Source organism: Neovison vison, chromosome 3 (assembly GCF_020171115.1).
Source record: "Neovison vison isolate M4711 chromosome 3, ASM_NN_V1, whole genome shotgun sequence".
NCBI lineage: Eukaryota > Metazoa > Chordata > Mammalia > Carnivora > Mustelidae > Neogale > Neogale vison.
This window is the reverse complement of record NC_058093.1, coordinates 231,955,955-231,974,317: the sequence shown is the minus strand read 5'-3', so window position 1 is coordinate 231,974,317 and position 18,363 is coordinate 231,955,955. Positions and strand designations below refer to the sequence as shown.

At 49.7% G+C, this 18,363-nt stretch overlaps 1 protein-coding gene across 3 annotated transcripts in view; it reads left to right on the top strand.

The window, feature by feature from the left end:
• The window catches only part of RPH3A (rabphilin 3A), a 98,714-nt gene extending 83,823 nt beyond the window's left edge, over nucleotides 1-14,891 (top strand). For all 3 annotated transcript variants that reach the window (XM_044244236.1, XM_044244234.1, XM_044244235.1), the window contains 6 exons: nucleotides 333-459; nucleotides 3,637-3,693; nucleotides 4,383-4,537; nucleotides 8,601-8,682; nucleotides 11,751-11,847; nucleotides 12,644-14,891. In XM_044244236.1, coding sequence (XP_044100171.1) covers nucleotides 333-459; nucleotides 3,637-3,693; nucleotides 4,383-4,537; nucleotides 8,601-8,682; nucleotides 11,751-11,847; nucleotides 12,644-12,774 — 649 coding nt within the window. In that variant the 3' untranslated portion in view covers nucleotides 12,775-14,891. The remainder of the gene's footprint in view (nucleotides 1-332; nucleotides 460-3,636; nucleotides 3,694-4,382; nucleotides 4,538-8,600; nucleotides 8,683-11,750; nucleotides 11,848-12,643) is intronic.
• The last annotated feature ends 3,472 nt before the right edge of the window (nucleotides 14,892-18,363 follow it).

The following is an 18,363-nucleotide window of genomic DNA, read 5'->3' as shown; positions in this document are numbered from 1 at the left end:
GTGCTCAAGAAGTAGGAGGGGCACCTGGGTGGCTCAGTAGGTTAAAGCCTCTGCCTTCGGCTCAGGGCATGATCCCAGGGTGCTAGGATCGAGCCCCACATCGGGCTCTCTGCTCAGCAGGGAGCCTGCTACACCCACCCCCCGCCACCTACCTCTCTGCCTACTTGTGATCTCTCTGTCAAAAAAAAAAAAAAAAGAAGAAGAAGTAGGAAATTGAAGTATTCCTATGCTCATTACCCATTCCCTGCCAGTTATCAATCATAAATCTTGATACATAGTATTTGCTCAACTGGGGCTCTGTGTTCTCTCCCCACCCCTGACGTCGATCGCAGGATCTCTGTCTGTGATGAGGACAAATTTGGCCATAACGAGTTTATCGGTGAGACCAGATTTTCACTCAAGAAACTGAAGCCCAACCAGAAGAAGAACTTCAATATCTGTCTGGAGCGGGTGATCCCGGTGAGCACCTTTGCCCGAGGGCGCAATGGGAGAGAAGGATTTGGGGGCTGGGGGCCTTCCTCTGGGCCTGCAAAGGGGGTGATCTGCGGGGCGCCCGACAGTAGAGGTAAGAGGGAGATTTCAGACCAGAGTGTGGGGGTTGGCATCCCAGCTCTGTCTTTTACCAACCCATCAGTTCTGACCTCGGAGTCCTCCGTGGTGAAACTGGGAAGGGCAGTGTGCTATAGCAGTGTGGCCTGCCTGGGTTCAGAGCCCAGCTCTGCCACTTCCCTGTTCCCTGGCCTCGGTCAAGAGTCTGAACTCTCCTGAGCCTCAGTTTTTCTTGTCTACAAAATGGGTTTTCTAACAACCTGCGCCAGAAGAGGGTTGCATGAAAGATAGAATCAGGACAGAACCTAGTGTCTAATAAGGACTCATAAATTAACTGTGTGTTATCATGGAAAATAATGCTGGCTGACCCACTTGTCGGTCATGAGGGCATAAAGCACCGCACGGAGCGACAGGAGACAAGGTCACGTACTGCTTAAGAGCACGGGCTCTGGAGCCAGACTCCCTGGGTCTGAATCTCAGGCTTTGCCATGTATTATTTATTTAACTTCTTTTTTAACCAAATTACTTACTTTATTTTATTATTTTATTTATTTATTTCTATATATTTTATTTCTATTTTACTTTACTTTACCAAATTACTTAACCTCTCTAGGCCTTAGTTTTCTCATCTGCAAAATGGAATCCTGTAGTAAGTACCAGCTTCGTAAGGTCCTTTAAGGATTAGTGTGCGATCCCATATACAGCGTCGGAGCTCTGACCCCTCCGTGTGCGCTCGCCTTTTAGGACAGAACAGGAACTGCACCGAGGTTCTCCAGTTGGGCCATACCTCAGAATCAACTGGAGATTTTTCTTTTTCTTTTTTAAAGTTTAATGTATTTTAATAACAAACTTAACAGGAGCAGCAGAAGAGACAGACAACATTAGAAACATGTATTTGCAGGCAGGACAACTCAATTAGAAGTGTGTAGTGATGATGCATTCCGTCACTGGGAATGTATGATATTTTGTATGACAAAAGTGCCACAAACTCCAATTAGCTGCCATCGATAGGAAATTTCCTTGTTTGAAAAACAAAAACGAACAAACAAAAAAACAAATGCTGGCATTGTCCAGAAAAAATGTAGCCGGTTTATTGATCATGGTCATAACGTTGAACCTGCTGAGAACGGTCCACACGTACTAACGTGCATTCAGGCCTTAGGTCCCCACATTTGTTAAAAACTCGCACGCAGATGAAGACAGAAACCATGCCAATACCTGACTTCTGTCCCGTTTTTCTGCTGGCAGTCATTACTTAGGTATCTTTTGACTCCAGGGAAGAAAAAACACTTAACTTTCAGAAGTACCAATAACAGGAAGACTTTTTTTTTTTTTTTAAAGAATGGAAGGTTTTCCCTCCTAGTGGAGTCTCAAGGACGTTTCCACGTGTGCTATATCCTCGCAGGATGTCTCTGGCACAGTCGTTACACGTTTGGCATGGAGACCACCCATACTGGCGTCTTTATAAAGACCCCACAGGGAGGCCTCCCTAGCCTCCTGCAAAGCCCCCAGAGCTGCACTCTGGACACACAGATCAGTTTTGCAGTCCTGAGCACCTGCCCGCCCCAGACGCTGCAAAGAAAGTTTGTGCATCCAAAGCTTAGTGCATTTCTGAAAACGTCTGATTTCACAGTACCAGGCCTATAACAATGAGGTTTCTTCAGCCCTTTGGTAGAGGCTGCGGTCCGGTGGGCCCGGAGACCTCCTCACTTCCCCTCCTCCCCCGTGGCTGCTGCTGCCGGAGCCCATAGCGCTGGCACTGGAGTTAGCGAGCGAGAGACGGTGGCCCGGCGGCGGCGGCAAACCCAGTTCCCAACTCGAGGTTTTTAAACCAGAGCTTTACAGACTCAGATCTGTGGGGGTCTCCCTGGAGATCCTGACTTAGTGAGGTACAGTGGGACCCAGCCATCTATTTTCAGAGATAATCGAATCAGCCCCTTGGGGAGGGGCCCATAGGTAAAAGGGGGAGCGGGCAGCCAAGGTCACACTGAAAATCAGTGGCTGTGCTCTCAGGCACCGGCCAGAGCCCAGCCCTCCTGCAGTCACCAGGGTGCCTGCTCCCCTGGGCCGTGGGCCAGCTTCCCCGTGGGGACGCCATCGCGGGCAGGAGGGGAAATCCTGCAGCATCCTCCTACCAGATGGCCGGCCGGAGGATGGCGTATCTGTGTGCCACACCGTCTTTATGTAGCTTCAGCGAAAGAACAAGACACGACAAGGAAAACTACAAGGAGCAATTTACACCAAGTGCCAGGCTCCAAATAAATCATTACGCACAATCCTAAGAGTGAGGTGTTTCCTCTGGGTCTTTTCCTGTGACAGCTGCTTCTTCCAGCCCCTTCTTCTATCCCTCACCCAGTGAGTCCAGTTGGTCAGGACTGTGGCCAGGCCCCCATCTGGGTTTTCAGCTCCGGAGTTTGCCTTTTTTGCTGTGAGGGATGCAACCAGCCCCAGAGGCACGAAGGTGGCTGGACAGGCAGAGACCCGGAGTAGCCACAGGACCCTCCTGATCTTTTGTTCTTTGCCCTTAACTATCCATCTTCCAGTTACCCCCATGGGTCCCACCAAGAGCAGGGGCCTCATCAGTGCCTCCCCTCCCCTCTGGATCCCAGTTTTCCTTATCCCTAAAGTGAGGAGGTTGGACTCAGCCGGGGGTTTTCACATAGTGTTCCCCAGGGAGCTAGAATCCCACAAAAGGACCTTAGGAGCCACAGGGGAAGAAGTACCTGGTGGCTCAGACCCCAAGACCCCTGTGCCACTTCTACCGGAGCAGATAAAAGCTTACCTGTTTCAGTGTGATCTTAGGCAAGTGGCTTAACCACTCTAATCCTCAGTGCCCTCCTCTGTAAAATGGGTTAGTAATATACCCTATATCATAGACTGGTGTGCATTCACATGGTCTGTCAAATGGTTAATGTTATGCAAGTTTTGTCTAAAAGGGGAAGAGCTGGAGGGCCATGGAAGCTTGGAGGTCCCGCCCTCATGGGTCTGGATGCTGATGGAAGGGTGAGGGTTTTCTGGTCCTTCTTGTGCAGGGAGATGAGCCTCACAGACTCATGTTATCTTTCCTTTCTGTTTCCTTCCTCTAAGATGAAGCGTGCTGGAACCACTGGGTCAGCCCGAGGCATGGCCCTTTATGAGGAGGAGGTGAGCACTAAGTGGGTATCGAAGCCACAGTCGGGGTCCACTAGCTCTTTCCTCTCTTGCCTAGCACCTTCTTTCTTTCTCCTAAAACCACTTGCCTGTCGGTTTACCGCAAGAGGGGTACCCTTGTGCCCGAGGCATTAGAACACGATACCCACAAGACCTGGAGCCCCTACCTTGCGTGGGCGCCCCACCCCACATTCTCACCCCCAGGACACACCCTCGAGTTCTCCTGTTTGTTGGTTAAGCGCTGCTGGCAGTTCTGCAGGACCAGAGCGATGTCACTCTCCCTCTGTCCATGGGGACGTGGAGGCTGGGGTTGGACTACACCTCTGCACTCTTTGCCCAGGTCCCTCATGCAACCCCAGGGACTCTAACTGTGAGAAGGCTGGTTGACTGTGGCAAATCTGAGCTTGCAGTTCAGACTGGAAGCAGGGTCTAGCCCCACTTAGGGTCACTCAGGGCTCTGTCCATGTCTAAGTCAGAGTAAAGTTTCGACCCTAGTGTGCCTTGGACTTGCACCCATGTTGGTGAGCCCTGGAGACTAGAGGGTGTCTGCTGTCCGTGGTGCTGAGCACACTGGGGAGGGCCAGCTCTTTCTCCTCTCTACAGACTCCTCCCTAACACTAGCCATCCATCCAGTCGCCTGGCCTCCTCCCCTTCCTAGACTCATATACCCTCTTCTACTGCAGCAGGTGGAACGTATTGGTGACATAGAGGAACGTGGGAAGATCCTGGTGTCTCTCATGTACAGCACACAGCAGGGAGGCCTCATCGTGGGCATCATACGCTGCGTGCACCTGGCCGCCATGGACGCCAACGGCTACTCAGATCCATTCGTCAAACTGTGAGTCACTGGGACTGTGAGCCGACCCCAGAGGGGGTCCTAGATCCTTGCAAACGGAGAACTAGAGAGCTTCCCCAAGATGACTGAACACTGGGCCCAGAGAAGGAAATAAGCCTGTCCAAGGTCACACCGTGAGATGGTGCCCAGAACTGGCTAGAGTGTGAGTCTGGGATCCCAGACAGTCAGATTGGTGTGTCACTTGCCCATATGAGGAGTTTTGTGGCTCTGTGCCCTCCATCGGGACAAAGGCAGTTGGCAGCATTGCAGTGACCCCATTTGGAGCCCCCTTGAATCAGCAACATGTCCCTCCAGCAGTCCAGAGCCCCACCGCCAAAGAAGCAATCCAGCTTTTTCCAGTGCAAATCTGGAAATGTTTAAAGAAAGGACCTTAGACTTTGAGTTATTCCCAGAAACTCCACCATGGGGAGTCAGAGAGTCGTGTTATCTGTTAGTGCAGAGTCTCTGGAATGATGCCAAGATGGGGTTCAACAGACCAGGGCTTCGCTAGCGGCAATGCCTGAGGCAGGGAGATGGGAGAGCTGCTAGACCACCATGCGAGTCTGACTCACGTGAGCAGAGGGGAGAGACGGGCCAGGGGAAGCATCGTGGATGCAAGTTCAGCAAGGCCATCAGAGTCCTCAAGGTCCAAAGCAGCCATAAGACAAGTCCCATGTCTCCTAGGAACAGGACTCCCATAATAATCCTGCCAACTTCAGCCATCAGCCCAGAGTGGGGCCACGGCACAAACATGGCTAGGTTTCCAAGAGCAGCAGCTGAGACCTCAGTCAGCAGTGCTGTAGCTAGAGGTCCGCGCAGCACATCCTCACAACCACCACTGAATCAGACGTGGGTTCCACTCCTGTCTCTGCCAGCTGCCCACTCTATAACTGTAAGCAAGTTATCCTAACCTTGGATTCTTCCTGGAAACAGTGGAGACAGTAGTGCCACTTATGTCCAGGAATGGGCACAAGGCAAAAGGTTCAAATAAGATCTCATGCAGAAAGCAATTCTAAATGTTCCTGGTATAGCAATATTTGCCCTACTCTCAGTAGACTTCTGCATTGCCTTGTGGCAGCGTGTGTTTCTATGGATATGATTGAAAGCTTGGGCTCTGGATCCAGACTGCCTGGGTTTGAACCTTAGAGCCCATAGTCTTCAATATTCTCTAGCGGTGTGACCTTTGGCTAGTGCCTTCACATCTCTGGGCCTCAATGTCCTCATCTGTAAAATGAGAAGAGTAACATTGGTCATTAGGTTCTGCCCTCCAAGAAGCACACTCCAGGGCTAAATGAGATGTGCAGGAGATTTATTGGGGGATAGAAAAATTGAGAGGGAGCCAGCGGAGGACCATAGGGAAAGCAGGTGGGGTGGAGGAGGGGCCCGGGAGGACGGTTGGGCAGGAAGAATCTTAGATCGCAGTACAGTTCTGACGAAGTTACAGCCCAGGTGATGGGGAATGCTTGAGTGCAAAATCGCTCATTGCAGGAGCCCTGTATCTCCTGGCAGTGGGACTGCCTGGTGGCCCTTGCTGGCCCTGCTGACCCAGGTGCTGGCTGGGAGCCCAGGGCGAGCGCTGCCACGGCGAGAACATTGGGGTAAATTCAGAGCCCAGCCACCTTGTCAGTCCATTTTGCCCCCCTGTGGCTGGAGGTCTGAGAGGAGCATTGTCATGGGGTCTGGTACACAGTAGGTGCTCATTAAACGTCTGCCATTCTGGTTCTAAATCACTACCCTTCCCGTTCCTCCCCGTGGCAGAGAGCGTTTGTTTATGTTCCCTCCAGCCCGGGAGACGTTCCCTCTCCTGGCCTCCCTCTCATAATAGAAGGCAGTGCTCCCTTTAAGGTCACGGCTAAAGAATTAGGCCAGGGTGGACTCTGCTTTGGATTTTCTTCACATGAGGTTTAGTGAACAGAAGAACCTATGAGTCAGGGATGAATTTGATTTCTAGGAGTAACTGGGTTTTGTTTTCTCATATGGGCCAATAAAGAAAATTAGCCCATGGGCCGCTGTCTTGCACTCTGTTACATCCCAGCCACCAGCAAGCTGTTTTTCTTAAATAATTCTCCCTACCTATGCCCTTCTTCCATCCGCCCAATCACTCTGGAGGAAGGAACATTGCTGTGGTCACCCAGAAAACGGTTGCCCTGGTGACCATCATGGGAAAGCTAACAGGAGGCCATTAATCAGTCTAAGATTGAATTAAGATTCTTTTTAAAGATTTTATTTATTTATTTGACAGAGGAGAGAGGTCGCAAATAGGCAGAGAGGCAGGCAGAGAGAGGGGGAAGCAGGCTCCCTGCTGAGCAGAGAGCCCGATGCAGGGTTCGATCCCAGGACCCCGAGATCATGACCTGAGCCAAAGGCAGAGGCTTAACCCACTGAGCCACCCAGGTGCCCCTGAATTAAGATTTTTAAAATCAGAATTGCCCTTTATCTTTGCTCAGCACTTCATACTGTTCAGTCCCCACTTTGTGTCCCTTCTTTAAAATTGTCCTCAAGGGGTGCCTGGGTGGCTCGGTCCCTTAAGCATCTCTGCCTTTGGCTCAGGTCATGATCCCAGGATCCTGGGATAGAGCCTCACAGAGGGAATGGGGGTGGGGGGCAGCCTGCTCAGCAGGGAGCCTGTTTCTCCCTCTCCCTCTGCTGCTCCCCCTGCCTGTGTGCTCGCGTGCTCTCTCTCTCTCTCTCAAATAAGTAAATAATTAAAAATAAAACAAAATAATAAAATTGTCCTCAAGGGCAGTAGGAGGTACAGGCTTTCAGTTGTGGAATGAATGAGTCACGGGGTGAAGGCACAGCAGAGGGAATATCATCAGTGGCTTTCCGGTAGTGTTGCGTGGTGACAGATGGTGACTACCCTTTTGGTGGGCACAGCAGAAGGGTAGATGTGTAGACTTGTCAAGTCACTGTGTGTATGCCTGAAGCGAATGTAACACTGTCCACTATGCTTCAATAAAAATAAATAAACAAAATAAATGATCCTCAAAAGCAGTTCTGTAAGTGAAGGAAAAAAATGTTTGCCCTCTTTGCAGATCGGGAACCTGAGGCATGCTGAAGCTACACTTAGGTTCAAAGTTGCACAGCTAGTGACAGCTTTTTTTTTTTTTTTTAATATTTTATTTATTTATTTCATAGAGATCACAAGTAGGCAGAGAGATAGGCAGAGAAAGAAGAGGAAGCAGGCTCCCTGCTGAGCAGAGAGCCCCATGTGGGGCTTGATCCCAGGATCCTGGGATCATGCATGACCTGAGCCGAAGGCAGAGGCTTAACCCACTGAGTCACCCAGACACCCCATAGTGACAGCTTTAATGAGAGTCCAAGTGTCCCAACAATTAGGAGCTTTTGGCCCATCTTACTTATTTGCCCAGAAAATACTGGTTGAGCACCTACTATGTGCCAGGCATTGGGGGAAGAGCTGTCTAGGCAGAGGAAATGGTATGTGCAAAGGCCCTGAGGTGGAAAGGAGAGTGAATGGGGAGTGAGGTGAGGTGAAGAGCATAGCATAAGAGCAGGCTGGGCTAGAGCTTTAAAAGCCCCATCAAGGAATTTGAACTTTACCCTAAGGCCCAAGGGGAGCCACTGGATAGTTTTGAGGAGGACTGATTGTAATCAGATTTGCATCTTCTCCTTTCTGTGTATACAGTCACCGCCTCCCCAGGACTTGGGGGCAGCCTAAGGGGTAATTGTGCCACTCTAGGAACCACCATCCAGGCTTTCAATATGACCCTTTGGGACTGAGTACTAGCTAAGAGGCAAGCGCTGGGTTGGTTCCGAGCTGTGTGACCTGAGGCACATGTCTCAACTTGTCTGGATGCTCAATTTCCTTGCACATGAAATGGGGGGTTGTAGCCTTAACCACAAGGGTTTGTTGAGAATGAACTATCCCGCAGGTCCTTAGTGCCGTGCCTGGCAGCTCTGCTCTAACGCACATCGATGTTGTTAATGTCGACTCATGTCCTGATTTGTGCAGTGATTCTCCGGGCACGGGAGGGAGCCTTTGGGGTCAAGAGGCTGATCTTATTCATTAAACTTCCTTCGCAATAGCATTTCTGTCTCCTCTCAGCTGGCTGAAACCAGACATGGGAAAGAAGGCCAAACACAAGACTCAAATAAAGAAGAAGACCTTGAACCCTGAGTTTAATGAGGTAAGGGTACCCCATATATTTTGTCATGCTCTGGGATATTTCCCGTGTGCGAGGCAGGAACAAGCTCCCTACTAGAATGTTATGATTCACATCAAAACAGTTTTCTGTTGCAGCCCCGGGGCGGCGTAGTTGGTTGAGCATCTGACTCTTGGTTTCAGCTCAGGTCACGATCTCATGGTTGTGGGATCGAGCCCTGCGTCAGCTCCCTGCTCAGTGTGGAGTCTGCTTCAGATTCTTTCTCCCTCTCTGTTGCCCCATCACCCCTCCCCATTCATGCTCTCTCTCTCTCAAAAATGAATAAATAAAAATAAAATATTTTTTAAAAAGCTTTCTCTTATACACCCACTTGAATTATTTAAAGGATAGGTAATGAGTTCCTTGTCACCAGAGGGAATCAAGCCTAATACAAAAACCTATAGATTAGGCATGTCATAGGAAGAAGTTGCATTTGGAGACAGACTGAATGAAATCATGTCCAAGGTCTAGTAGTCTGTGGTCCTGAAATTTGAGGAAATAAATAAGGATAATGATGCCTTTTACCAGTCACCCAGTTGGCACTGTCCCCTCTCTGTCCCTCACTCCCCATGTCCATCCTAGGTATCAGGCCCTACTAAGGCCCCTATCTACGTACTGTGCCCCTTCCTGTTGTCTCACTGTCACTTGTCAGGCATTTCACATCTGGACTATTGCAGTAGACTCCTGACTCACTTCCTTGTGTTTGGCCCATCCTCATACAAGCATGAGCTTTCTGAAGAATGAATCTGAATTTTTCTTCCCCATTGCTTAACCCAGCAGTGGCTCCTTAACTTCTTAGTGTGACAGTCAAGCCCTTTCAAAGTTACGTGCCATCCCTTCCCCATCTCACCCTCCCCGCCTCAAGTCAACCTTACTTCACCCGGGTCCTTGGTACATATCTTAGCCTTTGCGCCTGCTGCTCCCTTTTCCTGGGCTTCCATCTTTTTCTCTCTCCCTCTCTGGAAGACTCCTAGTCATCCCTTAAGAGTCAGTGTGTTAAAACCCCTGCAGGGTTCACGTGTTCCTGCATGTCATGCTGTCCTCCTGGATTTCTGTTATTTGTTGGCAAGCGGTCAGATCCTAGGGGTCCAGAACTATCTGTTGAATGTAACGATCTGACGTCAGATCAGAGTCAGCGGGAATTGTTTTTTACCCAAATGTTGGAAAGTGGGCCAAGAAAACTACAATACAGTGTGCTTTATGCTCATTTTGCTTTTGAAATGCATGTGCCCGTATCCATGTGCATGGAGAATATTCTTTGTAAACAGAGCTCAAAGCATCACTGGCCAGTAGCTCAATGCATCCTATCCCCATGTCCCTCTTTAAGCTGGACCCCTCATGTCCCAAACTCTGACTCCTGAATTTTGAGTAAGGAGCCAATGACTGCGGTCCTGTCCTACCTGCTCCTGGAGTCTGAACAAGTCATTGAAAAAGAAATCTAAAGAGCCAGTAAGCCTCATTAGCAATAGAGAAGATAGGAAACAAGGCCAGACACCAGATCTCATCACAATCAGGCACAAAAATATTATAAAATGTTGGTACCCAGTGTTGGTGAGCCTGTGGGGAAATGTATGCATCATGGGTAAGAGACCAAACTGGTCCAACTTCCTAAAGGATGTTTGTCAAACTGTTGTCAAAATGTCCAAAATCCTTAACATTTTATAATTTAAATACCATTTATTTGAGGAACAGGTAATATAGTCACATATCTGAAAATTCCAAAAGTACCAAGGGATGTCCAGTCAACAGACCTCCTCCTTTCCCAGCCTCTATTGCCTACTTCTCTTCTTCTGAAGGAGCTATATTTTCCACTTCCAGGATTTATAAACATACTGGACAAACACGCATAGGGCCGGCTTTCTTACTGGCCACAAATGGCATTGCTCTCTATCTTAGAACCTTATGAACTCAGAGATACACGTCTCAGAATCTATCCTGAATAAGTTATCATGGATTTGCACAATGACGGAGTTGCAAGTGTGCCTTTCATCTGATTATTAATGGTAGCGGAAAGTTGGAAACAACGTCAGTACTCCGCTGTTGAGCATTATATTGAGGTTAGGGGCAGTGACCTAAGCATTAAAGGAAACCAGAAAGGTATTTGCTAACGCGCTAAGCTGGTTTTTTACGATGTGTTATAAAATGGGAAAATAAGGCTCTCACAATGCAGCATGTTCATATTATACTTTACATAATATTCAAATGTTTCATGTAATATTCAAATTAATATTCATGTTGACTTGAAAACATACATTAATGTGGTCGCACATGGGAAATGTTGACAGTGGCTATTCTGGGGTAGTTAGATGACAGGCTTTGGGGGTTGGGTTTTATTTGATTTTATTTTAGCTTCCTCGTTTGTTTTAACAATGAACATGAATGGGGGCGCCTGGGTGGCTCAGTGGGTTAAAGCCTCTGCCTTCGTCTCAGGTCATGATCCCAGGGTCCTGGGATCGAGCCCCGCATCGAGCCCCACATCGGGCTCTCTGCTCGGCAGGGAGCCTGCTTCCTCCTCTCTCTCTCTGCCTGCCTCTCTGCCTACTTGTGATCTCTGTCTGTCAAATAAATAAATTTTAAAAAATCTTAAAAAAAAACAAACAAACAATGAACATGAAGGCATTTTACAGTTAGGCAGAAAAGTGATGTAGAAAGTCTGGAAACCCAAGCCTCTGTTCTTCATGTCAGTCTCAGGGCACTCGACTACCCTCAATCTCTAAACGATGGAGAGAGGAAAACCTACTTCTGAAGCGACCAGAATGGAAAAACTGAATTCAGGGCTATTTGCCTTCAAGGAAACCTGACCAGGAGCAGCTCTCTTAGAAAAACCCCACCTGATTTTAGAGAGTTATTGAAATGGGAATCTCGGGTTTGGAGAGTCTTTGTTATACAGAGTGTTTGTTGAAAGGGGATTGTCCTGGGGGTAAAGGATCCAGCAGGAGGGTCCCCTTGCTCCCAGGTGTTTGGTCCCTGAATCCCTAGGGCTCATCCCCTTAGCTTCTCATGCCCAAGGATCAGGACCCTCCCCCTCACCTGTCTTTCTCTGCTGCATCCAGGAGTTTTTCTATGACATCAAACATAGTGACCTGGCGAAGAAGTCCTTGGACATCTCGGTCTGGGACTATGACATCGGCAAGTCCAACGATTACATCGGTGAGTGCTCCCGACTCCCAGAGACAAGCTCCTCCTCCCCGGAGAGAAGAGCCTTGAGGATCCAGGCTTCTCTTAGAGGGTGCGAGGCTCTCCCTATCTTCTGGTGGCTGTTTCATCCAAACACCAGCTCGGGACCCAGGGTACCGATCTGGGTCCAATTTGGGGATGCTTTTATAGGAAAGGGCTTACGAAGCTGGGTGACTGGGTCATGATTGGTTATTTGCTGAACAGGTAACCAAATCACAGAGGAGAGTGGGGTCTGTGGCCCCCAAAAATAGGGTATAAAGGAAGTCCCCTTAATTCGTGAGGCCTGGAGGAAGATTCTAGTTTTCCCAGCCCCCCTTCCAACGATGAGGAAGATCATTCATGAAAGGTGGAACAAGGAGAGCACTCCAGGCAAGGGACACAGCGTAAGCCAGGGAGTGGGGGCAGGACTGGACAGGGTGGCCGAGCTGACCCTTTGGAAATAGACGAGGGGTACCCAGAAGTAGCGGGAGACAGTTTCAGTGAGTGGGGTGGTGACTTACGGAAGGTCTTAAAAAAATGCGATAGTGAAGCTACCACATGGTGCTCCCATAGGGAACCATGGCGAGCTCCTGAGTAGCTGGTGTGCAGGCAGAGAAGGCCTGTGGTAACGTCATCACAACAGCCCTCCATAGAGAAAGACCCCAGGTTGCCAGAGGGGTCACCGCTTGCCGGCAGCTTTCCCCGAGCTAGACATTAGGATCCAGAACGAGAGTCCCATGCGCCCCTCCACACTGACCGCCTGCCTCCATCTCCCCATCCTGCCCTCCAGGAGGCTGCCAGCTGGGGATCTCGGCCAAGGGAGAACGCTTGAAACACTGGTACGAGTGTCTGAAAAACAAGGACAAGAAGATTGAGCGCTGGCACCAGCTGCAGAACGAGAACCACGTGTCAAGCGATTAGGATGGGCCCCCAGGTCCCCAGCTCCATGCCCCACCCCGTGCCAGGTCACCCGCCAGCCTGACCCTGCCGCCCTTCGCACTCTGGCCTCTCTTCTCTCTGCCTCCCCCACCCCTCTCCCTCCCCAAGCCTGCCTTTGAGGTGCCCCCTGACCTTGGGCACTGCTGCCAAAGACCTTTTTCCTCCGTCTGCGATGCTGTGGTGCGGGGCCTGACTGCAGCCCCTCTCTGGTCCCTCCAGGAGGGACAGGAAGGCGGAGATTTGTACAAGGAGGCTGGAATTTAACAACCTTTCTGTCTGGGGAAACTGAAAAGGTTCTTCATCATTTAGGACTGTTTTTAGAACCTCCTGGCCTTGAAAACACACACACACACACACACACACACCCTGCGTTTCCTGGGTCGTGTCTGTGTATACCCTCAGCTAGTCAGCAGACTGGAACCAGGCTGCAAGGGCCAGCACTGGGGCAGAGATAGAACCTCCAGGCCTCTGCTGCCCCTCCACGCCACACGCCCCGATTGCCAGCAAGACAGACCACCGAGCTTAAACTCCCCGGTGACTAGGAATAGACTCTCCTGGCCCCAAATGCATCCAGATATGGACACGCAGAACACACAAAGGGGCTTGGTAGCCCCGTCTTTCAGGATGCCCCCTCTGTTTGCTTCCTAGCAGAACCCAACACCCTTTAGTGTCCCCCCCTACCCTCCCCCTCCCCATCCTGCCCTCCTCCCTCCCTAACCCTACATCGCATCAAACTCTCTTTCTCTGCTCCTCACCCTCCTCTCTCCCTGTCCATCTCTCTCCCCGTCTCCTTTTCCTCTTCCTAAGGGGGTTCAATAGCAACAGCAAAAAATACCTTAAGCCAGCCTCACCCCCTCCCCAGCTTGGCCAGCAAACTCAAACTGGCCCCCCCGCCTTAGAGTTCCAGTTAGGCCCGTGTGCTTCTCAACCCCTGCCCATGTCTCCTGGTGGCAGAACCAGGGGCCCCCCGTCCCCCGCTGGGCCTGCTTCTGGTGCTGCCCCAGGTGCATGGTGGCCTCCGCCAGCTGTGTAGACGCCCCTTAGTGGGCTTTCCTTGGCCCCTGGGCTCCCCAAGTAGGTGCAAAAGGCAGTTAGAAACCAGAGCTCTGGGTCTGGGTGGGGGCGGGGGCTCTCCAAAGCCCCCAGCCTTCCCCCTCCCTCTGCTCTTAGTTAAGTAAACACTCTGCTCTGTCCGTCCCTGGCGCTTTCTGCTTCTCTGAATCCCCAAGCCCTGTCTCTCACGCAGAATCGCCTTGAATGTCTCTGTCCATGATGCTGTCTCAGTCTGTCTGTCTCCTGCACCCTTTCACCAAGTTTGTCGGCAGCATAAGATACCATCGCGAATGTGCAGCTTCGGAGAGTGACAGATCCTGACGCCAACGGCCATAGTTCCATCATGAATCGTTTGGGTTCTCTTCCCCCCAAATTAAAAAATAATAATAATAGTAAAAAAGAAGAAAAGGCGAAGAGAATGAATGTTACAAATGTGAAACTGGGGTCAGGGCGTCTGTCCCTGCCCGGTGAGAAAGGCTTGTTTTTTCGCCGGTTTCCTTTGTCTTCCCCATGAAAATCACATCCCTCTGTCTGACAGCCCGTTGTCTAGAGACGTCATCAGATGGACACGCAAACTCTCACTTTCTCCAAACGCACCTTTTAACTTTTCTCAGTCAAGGCCCCTGCCCTCAGCTCCCTGCATAACTCATCGGAAGACTCTGATTTCTTGCCTTGAATAACCATCTTCCAAACACCAAGCTCTTCGCCTTCCCCAAGATGGCCAATGGCTTCCAGGCTGCCATCTTGCCCCCCAGCCCTGTCCCTCTGTCAGTCCCCGTGGCGCCCCCTCTCGGCCCACCTCCTTCCCACGGTTCACCCCGAGGAGAAAGCATGCTAGCTGCACTGCGCAAGCCTGACGCAGGTGTTGGCGCTGGAATCCGCATGCAGCAAGCTCACAGTGTCCCCGGACCGGGCGCCTGCTGTCCATGACAAGTGTAACCCCTCCCTGCCTAGAATACACACACGCCCTCCAGTGCATGCCGAACCACCCACTGCCTTTCTTTGTGATGATGTAGCCAAAAATAAAGTAGGAATATCCAGGAAAAGCTGGTGGCCTGGGTTTTTCCTTTCTGGTTTCTGGAAGTGCTTCCTCCCCATCAGGATACTTGATCCTATTTGGAGAGTCAGTGTTTAATGAGCATCTACTATGTACCAGCCCTTGGGGTTTCGGCCATGGACAAGGCAGATGTGGTCTCTGTCCTTGTTGGCTGACTCCACACCCAGGTAGAAGAATGCTTTTTGCTGATGCCCACCCAACAGGGGGCCAGCATCTCTTCTCTCTTCTTCCTCAACCTTGGGGGAAATCCTGGGTGGTGTGAAATGAGACAATGTCAAGATGCAAAGAGAGAAAAGAGCTGAACGAAGGCCAAGTTCTATTGACTCATTTACCTGACAGAGGAATAACCCAAAGCCCAGGGCAGGGAACAACATGGCCAATGGCTCATGGCAGCAATGCCAGAAAGGAGCTGTTTCACTGGACTCCTGATGCAATGTCCTTAACATCCTGGTTAATAATATCACAGATCATCAATGTCTCCGTTATGTTCTAGCACCTTCCATCCTGCAAGGAGCCTTCACAGATGGCCCTCACCAGTGCTGAGGGCTAAGTCCTGTGGGCAAAGGAGCTAACCAACTTCCCAGGGGGGGTCTTAATCTCGCCAAGACCTATTCCAAAAGTGTTTAAGCAATTTATCAGGAATGTTGGTTACTTCCCAGAAGGAATCATCAGTTTCATCCACCAGATTGCCAATTTAGAGACAAGATCTTTTTCTTATCCCCAAAAGGGTGGTTCTCAATCTTAGGGAAGAAATAGGCCTATTAGAGTCGCCTATAGAGATTTTCTTTTCAAACTACCCATGCTCTCCCTGCCACCCCACACCCAGACACTAACTGTACACTGGGGACGAGATGATATCTGAATATATTTCCTGGTTGATGCCTCGTGCCTCCCACCTCCCTCATGACTTTGCCAACCACTGTCCCAGTCCATCTGTTTTTCCTACGATTTAGCCAGCTGCCAGCAGGTGGAGAGAGATACCAATTAGGGCCGTGGAGTACCCCCCCACACACACAAGGAGTAGCAGGAGGCACTGGTTCCTCTGTGCTCAGGGCAGACATTACTAATCTGTCCCCGCACTCATAGCAGACATTGCTAATCAAATTGGCATCTTCCCCACAGAGCCTGCCAGCAGCCTCTGAATCCTTCTCAACACAGCATTCTAGGCAACCACCACCAGTCAGTCATGAACGGATGAAAAGAAAGCTAATATCCATCTCTAAAATGATCGAGCTCCTTCCCCACGTATGTAGACCTGCCAAAGAAGCCAAGATGAATCTCCATGAGGAAAGTTTTCAAAACTATCGGTACGCCTGACTTGACTAACGATCTTTTTCTCCCTCGTTGAAATAAAACACAATGCATGTGGCAATACAGTGGGGCCCAAAGCACCTGACAATAAAAAAAAGCATGCCAGTTTTGTAATCAGTTCCGTCCAGCATTCAAATCCTGACCGGCACTCTCTAGATGTGCAAACTCACTTCCCAGACTCAGTTTCTTCATCTGGAAAATGGGAACAACTAGAAATATTTCCAAGAGGTGAGATGAAGTTGCTGGGGTCTGGTCTCCCACCAGGGCTGATGAAGGTGGGCCCCGGGAAAGAGGAAGGTCGAGGGGTTGGGGGTGCCTGGTGAAATCCGTACAAGTGGATTAAAATGCTCTGTGCTGTGGAATCCACTGGGCTGGCCCCTCCTCTGCTGAATCAGGTTTGCCAGGGGCGTTGGCCTAACAAGGTTAAGTAATACATTTGAGCACCTTGGAAACACAAGTCACCGTGCATGTGTGGGACAGTTATAGCTAACTTGGCCCTGGCCCAAAACTTGCTGTGTGACCTTGAACACATCACTTGGTCTGCAACTCTTTAGGTAGGACATCAGAGTGTCAGGATTAAGTTGGTTGCCAAGACCCTCAAATGTGCCTTAATCTCCCAATTGTTCAGTAAAGACCTAGACCTTTTTGCTGAGGGCAGGCCCCCTGCCTAGAGTCCTGCATTGTCTCTATTGCATAAAACACAAAAAATTTCTTGTTCCTGTTTCTTCAAGAGAAGCAATAAGTTAAAGCTACCTGCAAAACACGCTCTCTCATAATTCTGGATTTTTCCAATTGTTTCCTCAATCTTGTACAGTTGTCTTAATCTTACCCGGTTTGATACAGTGTGTTGTGAAACTTTGACTTCATCTTTCCAAAGATTTCAATGTTGGTTTTCTAAGGACAATTCTCTTTTGTCCTCATGTTGGATCTGTTTATATGTATTCAGTCAACAATATCATTAGTATCATCCACCAAGAGAAGGGGAAGCAGTAAAAGAGAACGCGATAATTTATTTGGGGTCTTTGAATTTCACTACAGGGAGCACAGACCCAGGTAACCGCCTGGATGTGTCCCCTTGGGGAGTGAGAGCCAGGAGTCTCCACTAGCAAACTGTGCAAGTATTAGGAAATGTACAGACGTAGTTTTCCAGAAATCGTGATTAGAAGATGCAATTACATGATACCATCCATCAGTCTTCTGAGTACATTAGGTCAGTTACTAGGAAAATATCTTTCACAGATACTTCACAGAATGGCCAGTTTTTATCCAGAATGCGAAGGCAGCTGCCTTGTGCTCAGCAGCTCCTGTTTCAAAAACCAGGATGAGGTGTTGGTCCCCGAAATGGGAGTCTCTCATGTTCCAAGGTTTTATACAGGTTCACAGTATACATTTCATTGACAAATGCAATTGCCAGAAAGCATTTGAGAGCAGAGAGAATCTTTGAAATTCACACAATCCAACTGGGAAGCAAAGTGCATGTCACCTAGAAAGAAGACCCCCCTCTATGGTTACCTTTTCCCTTCCACATAGGTCAACATGTTATACAGAAGGAGTGGGGAGTGGAGATGATTTGCCGGTCTGGTTAAAAGAAGGGTGGTTAAGGGGCGCCTGGGTGGCTCAGTGGGTTAAACCTCTGCCTTCGACTCAGGTCATGATCTCAGGGAACTGGGATTGAGTCCCGAGTCAGGCTCTCCGCTCAGCAGGGAGCCTGCTTCCCCTTTTCTCTCTGCCTGCCTCTCTGCCTACTTGTGATCTCTCTCTCTGTCAAATAAATAAATAAATAAATAAATAAACAAACAAACAAAAGAAGGGTCGCTAGTGGGCATTTCTAGACTACATCGTCCAACCAAAACAGAAGACAAACTCTTCCCAAGATCCCGTGGAACATCCACGAAGCTACACCACATTCTGAGGCCATAAAACACACCCCTAGCAAATTCCAGAGCATAGATGTCACACACAGTATGCTCTCCACCACAGTGGAGTTAAGTGAGAAATCAATATAAGAAACATATCAGGGGGCACCTGGCTGGCTCAGTGGATTAAGCCGCTGCCTTCGGCTCAGGTCATGATCTCAGGGTCTTGGGATCAAGCCCCGCATCAGGCTCTCTGCTCAGCAGGGAGCCTGCTTCCCTCTCTCTCTCTCTGCC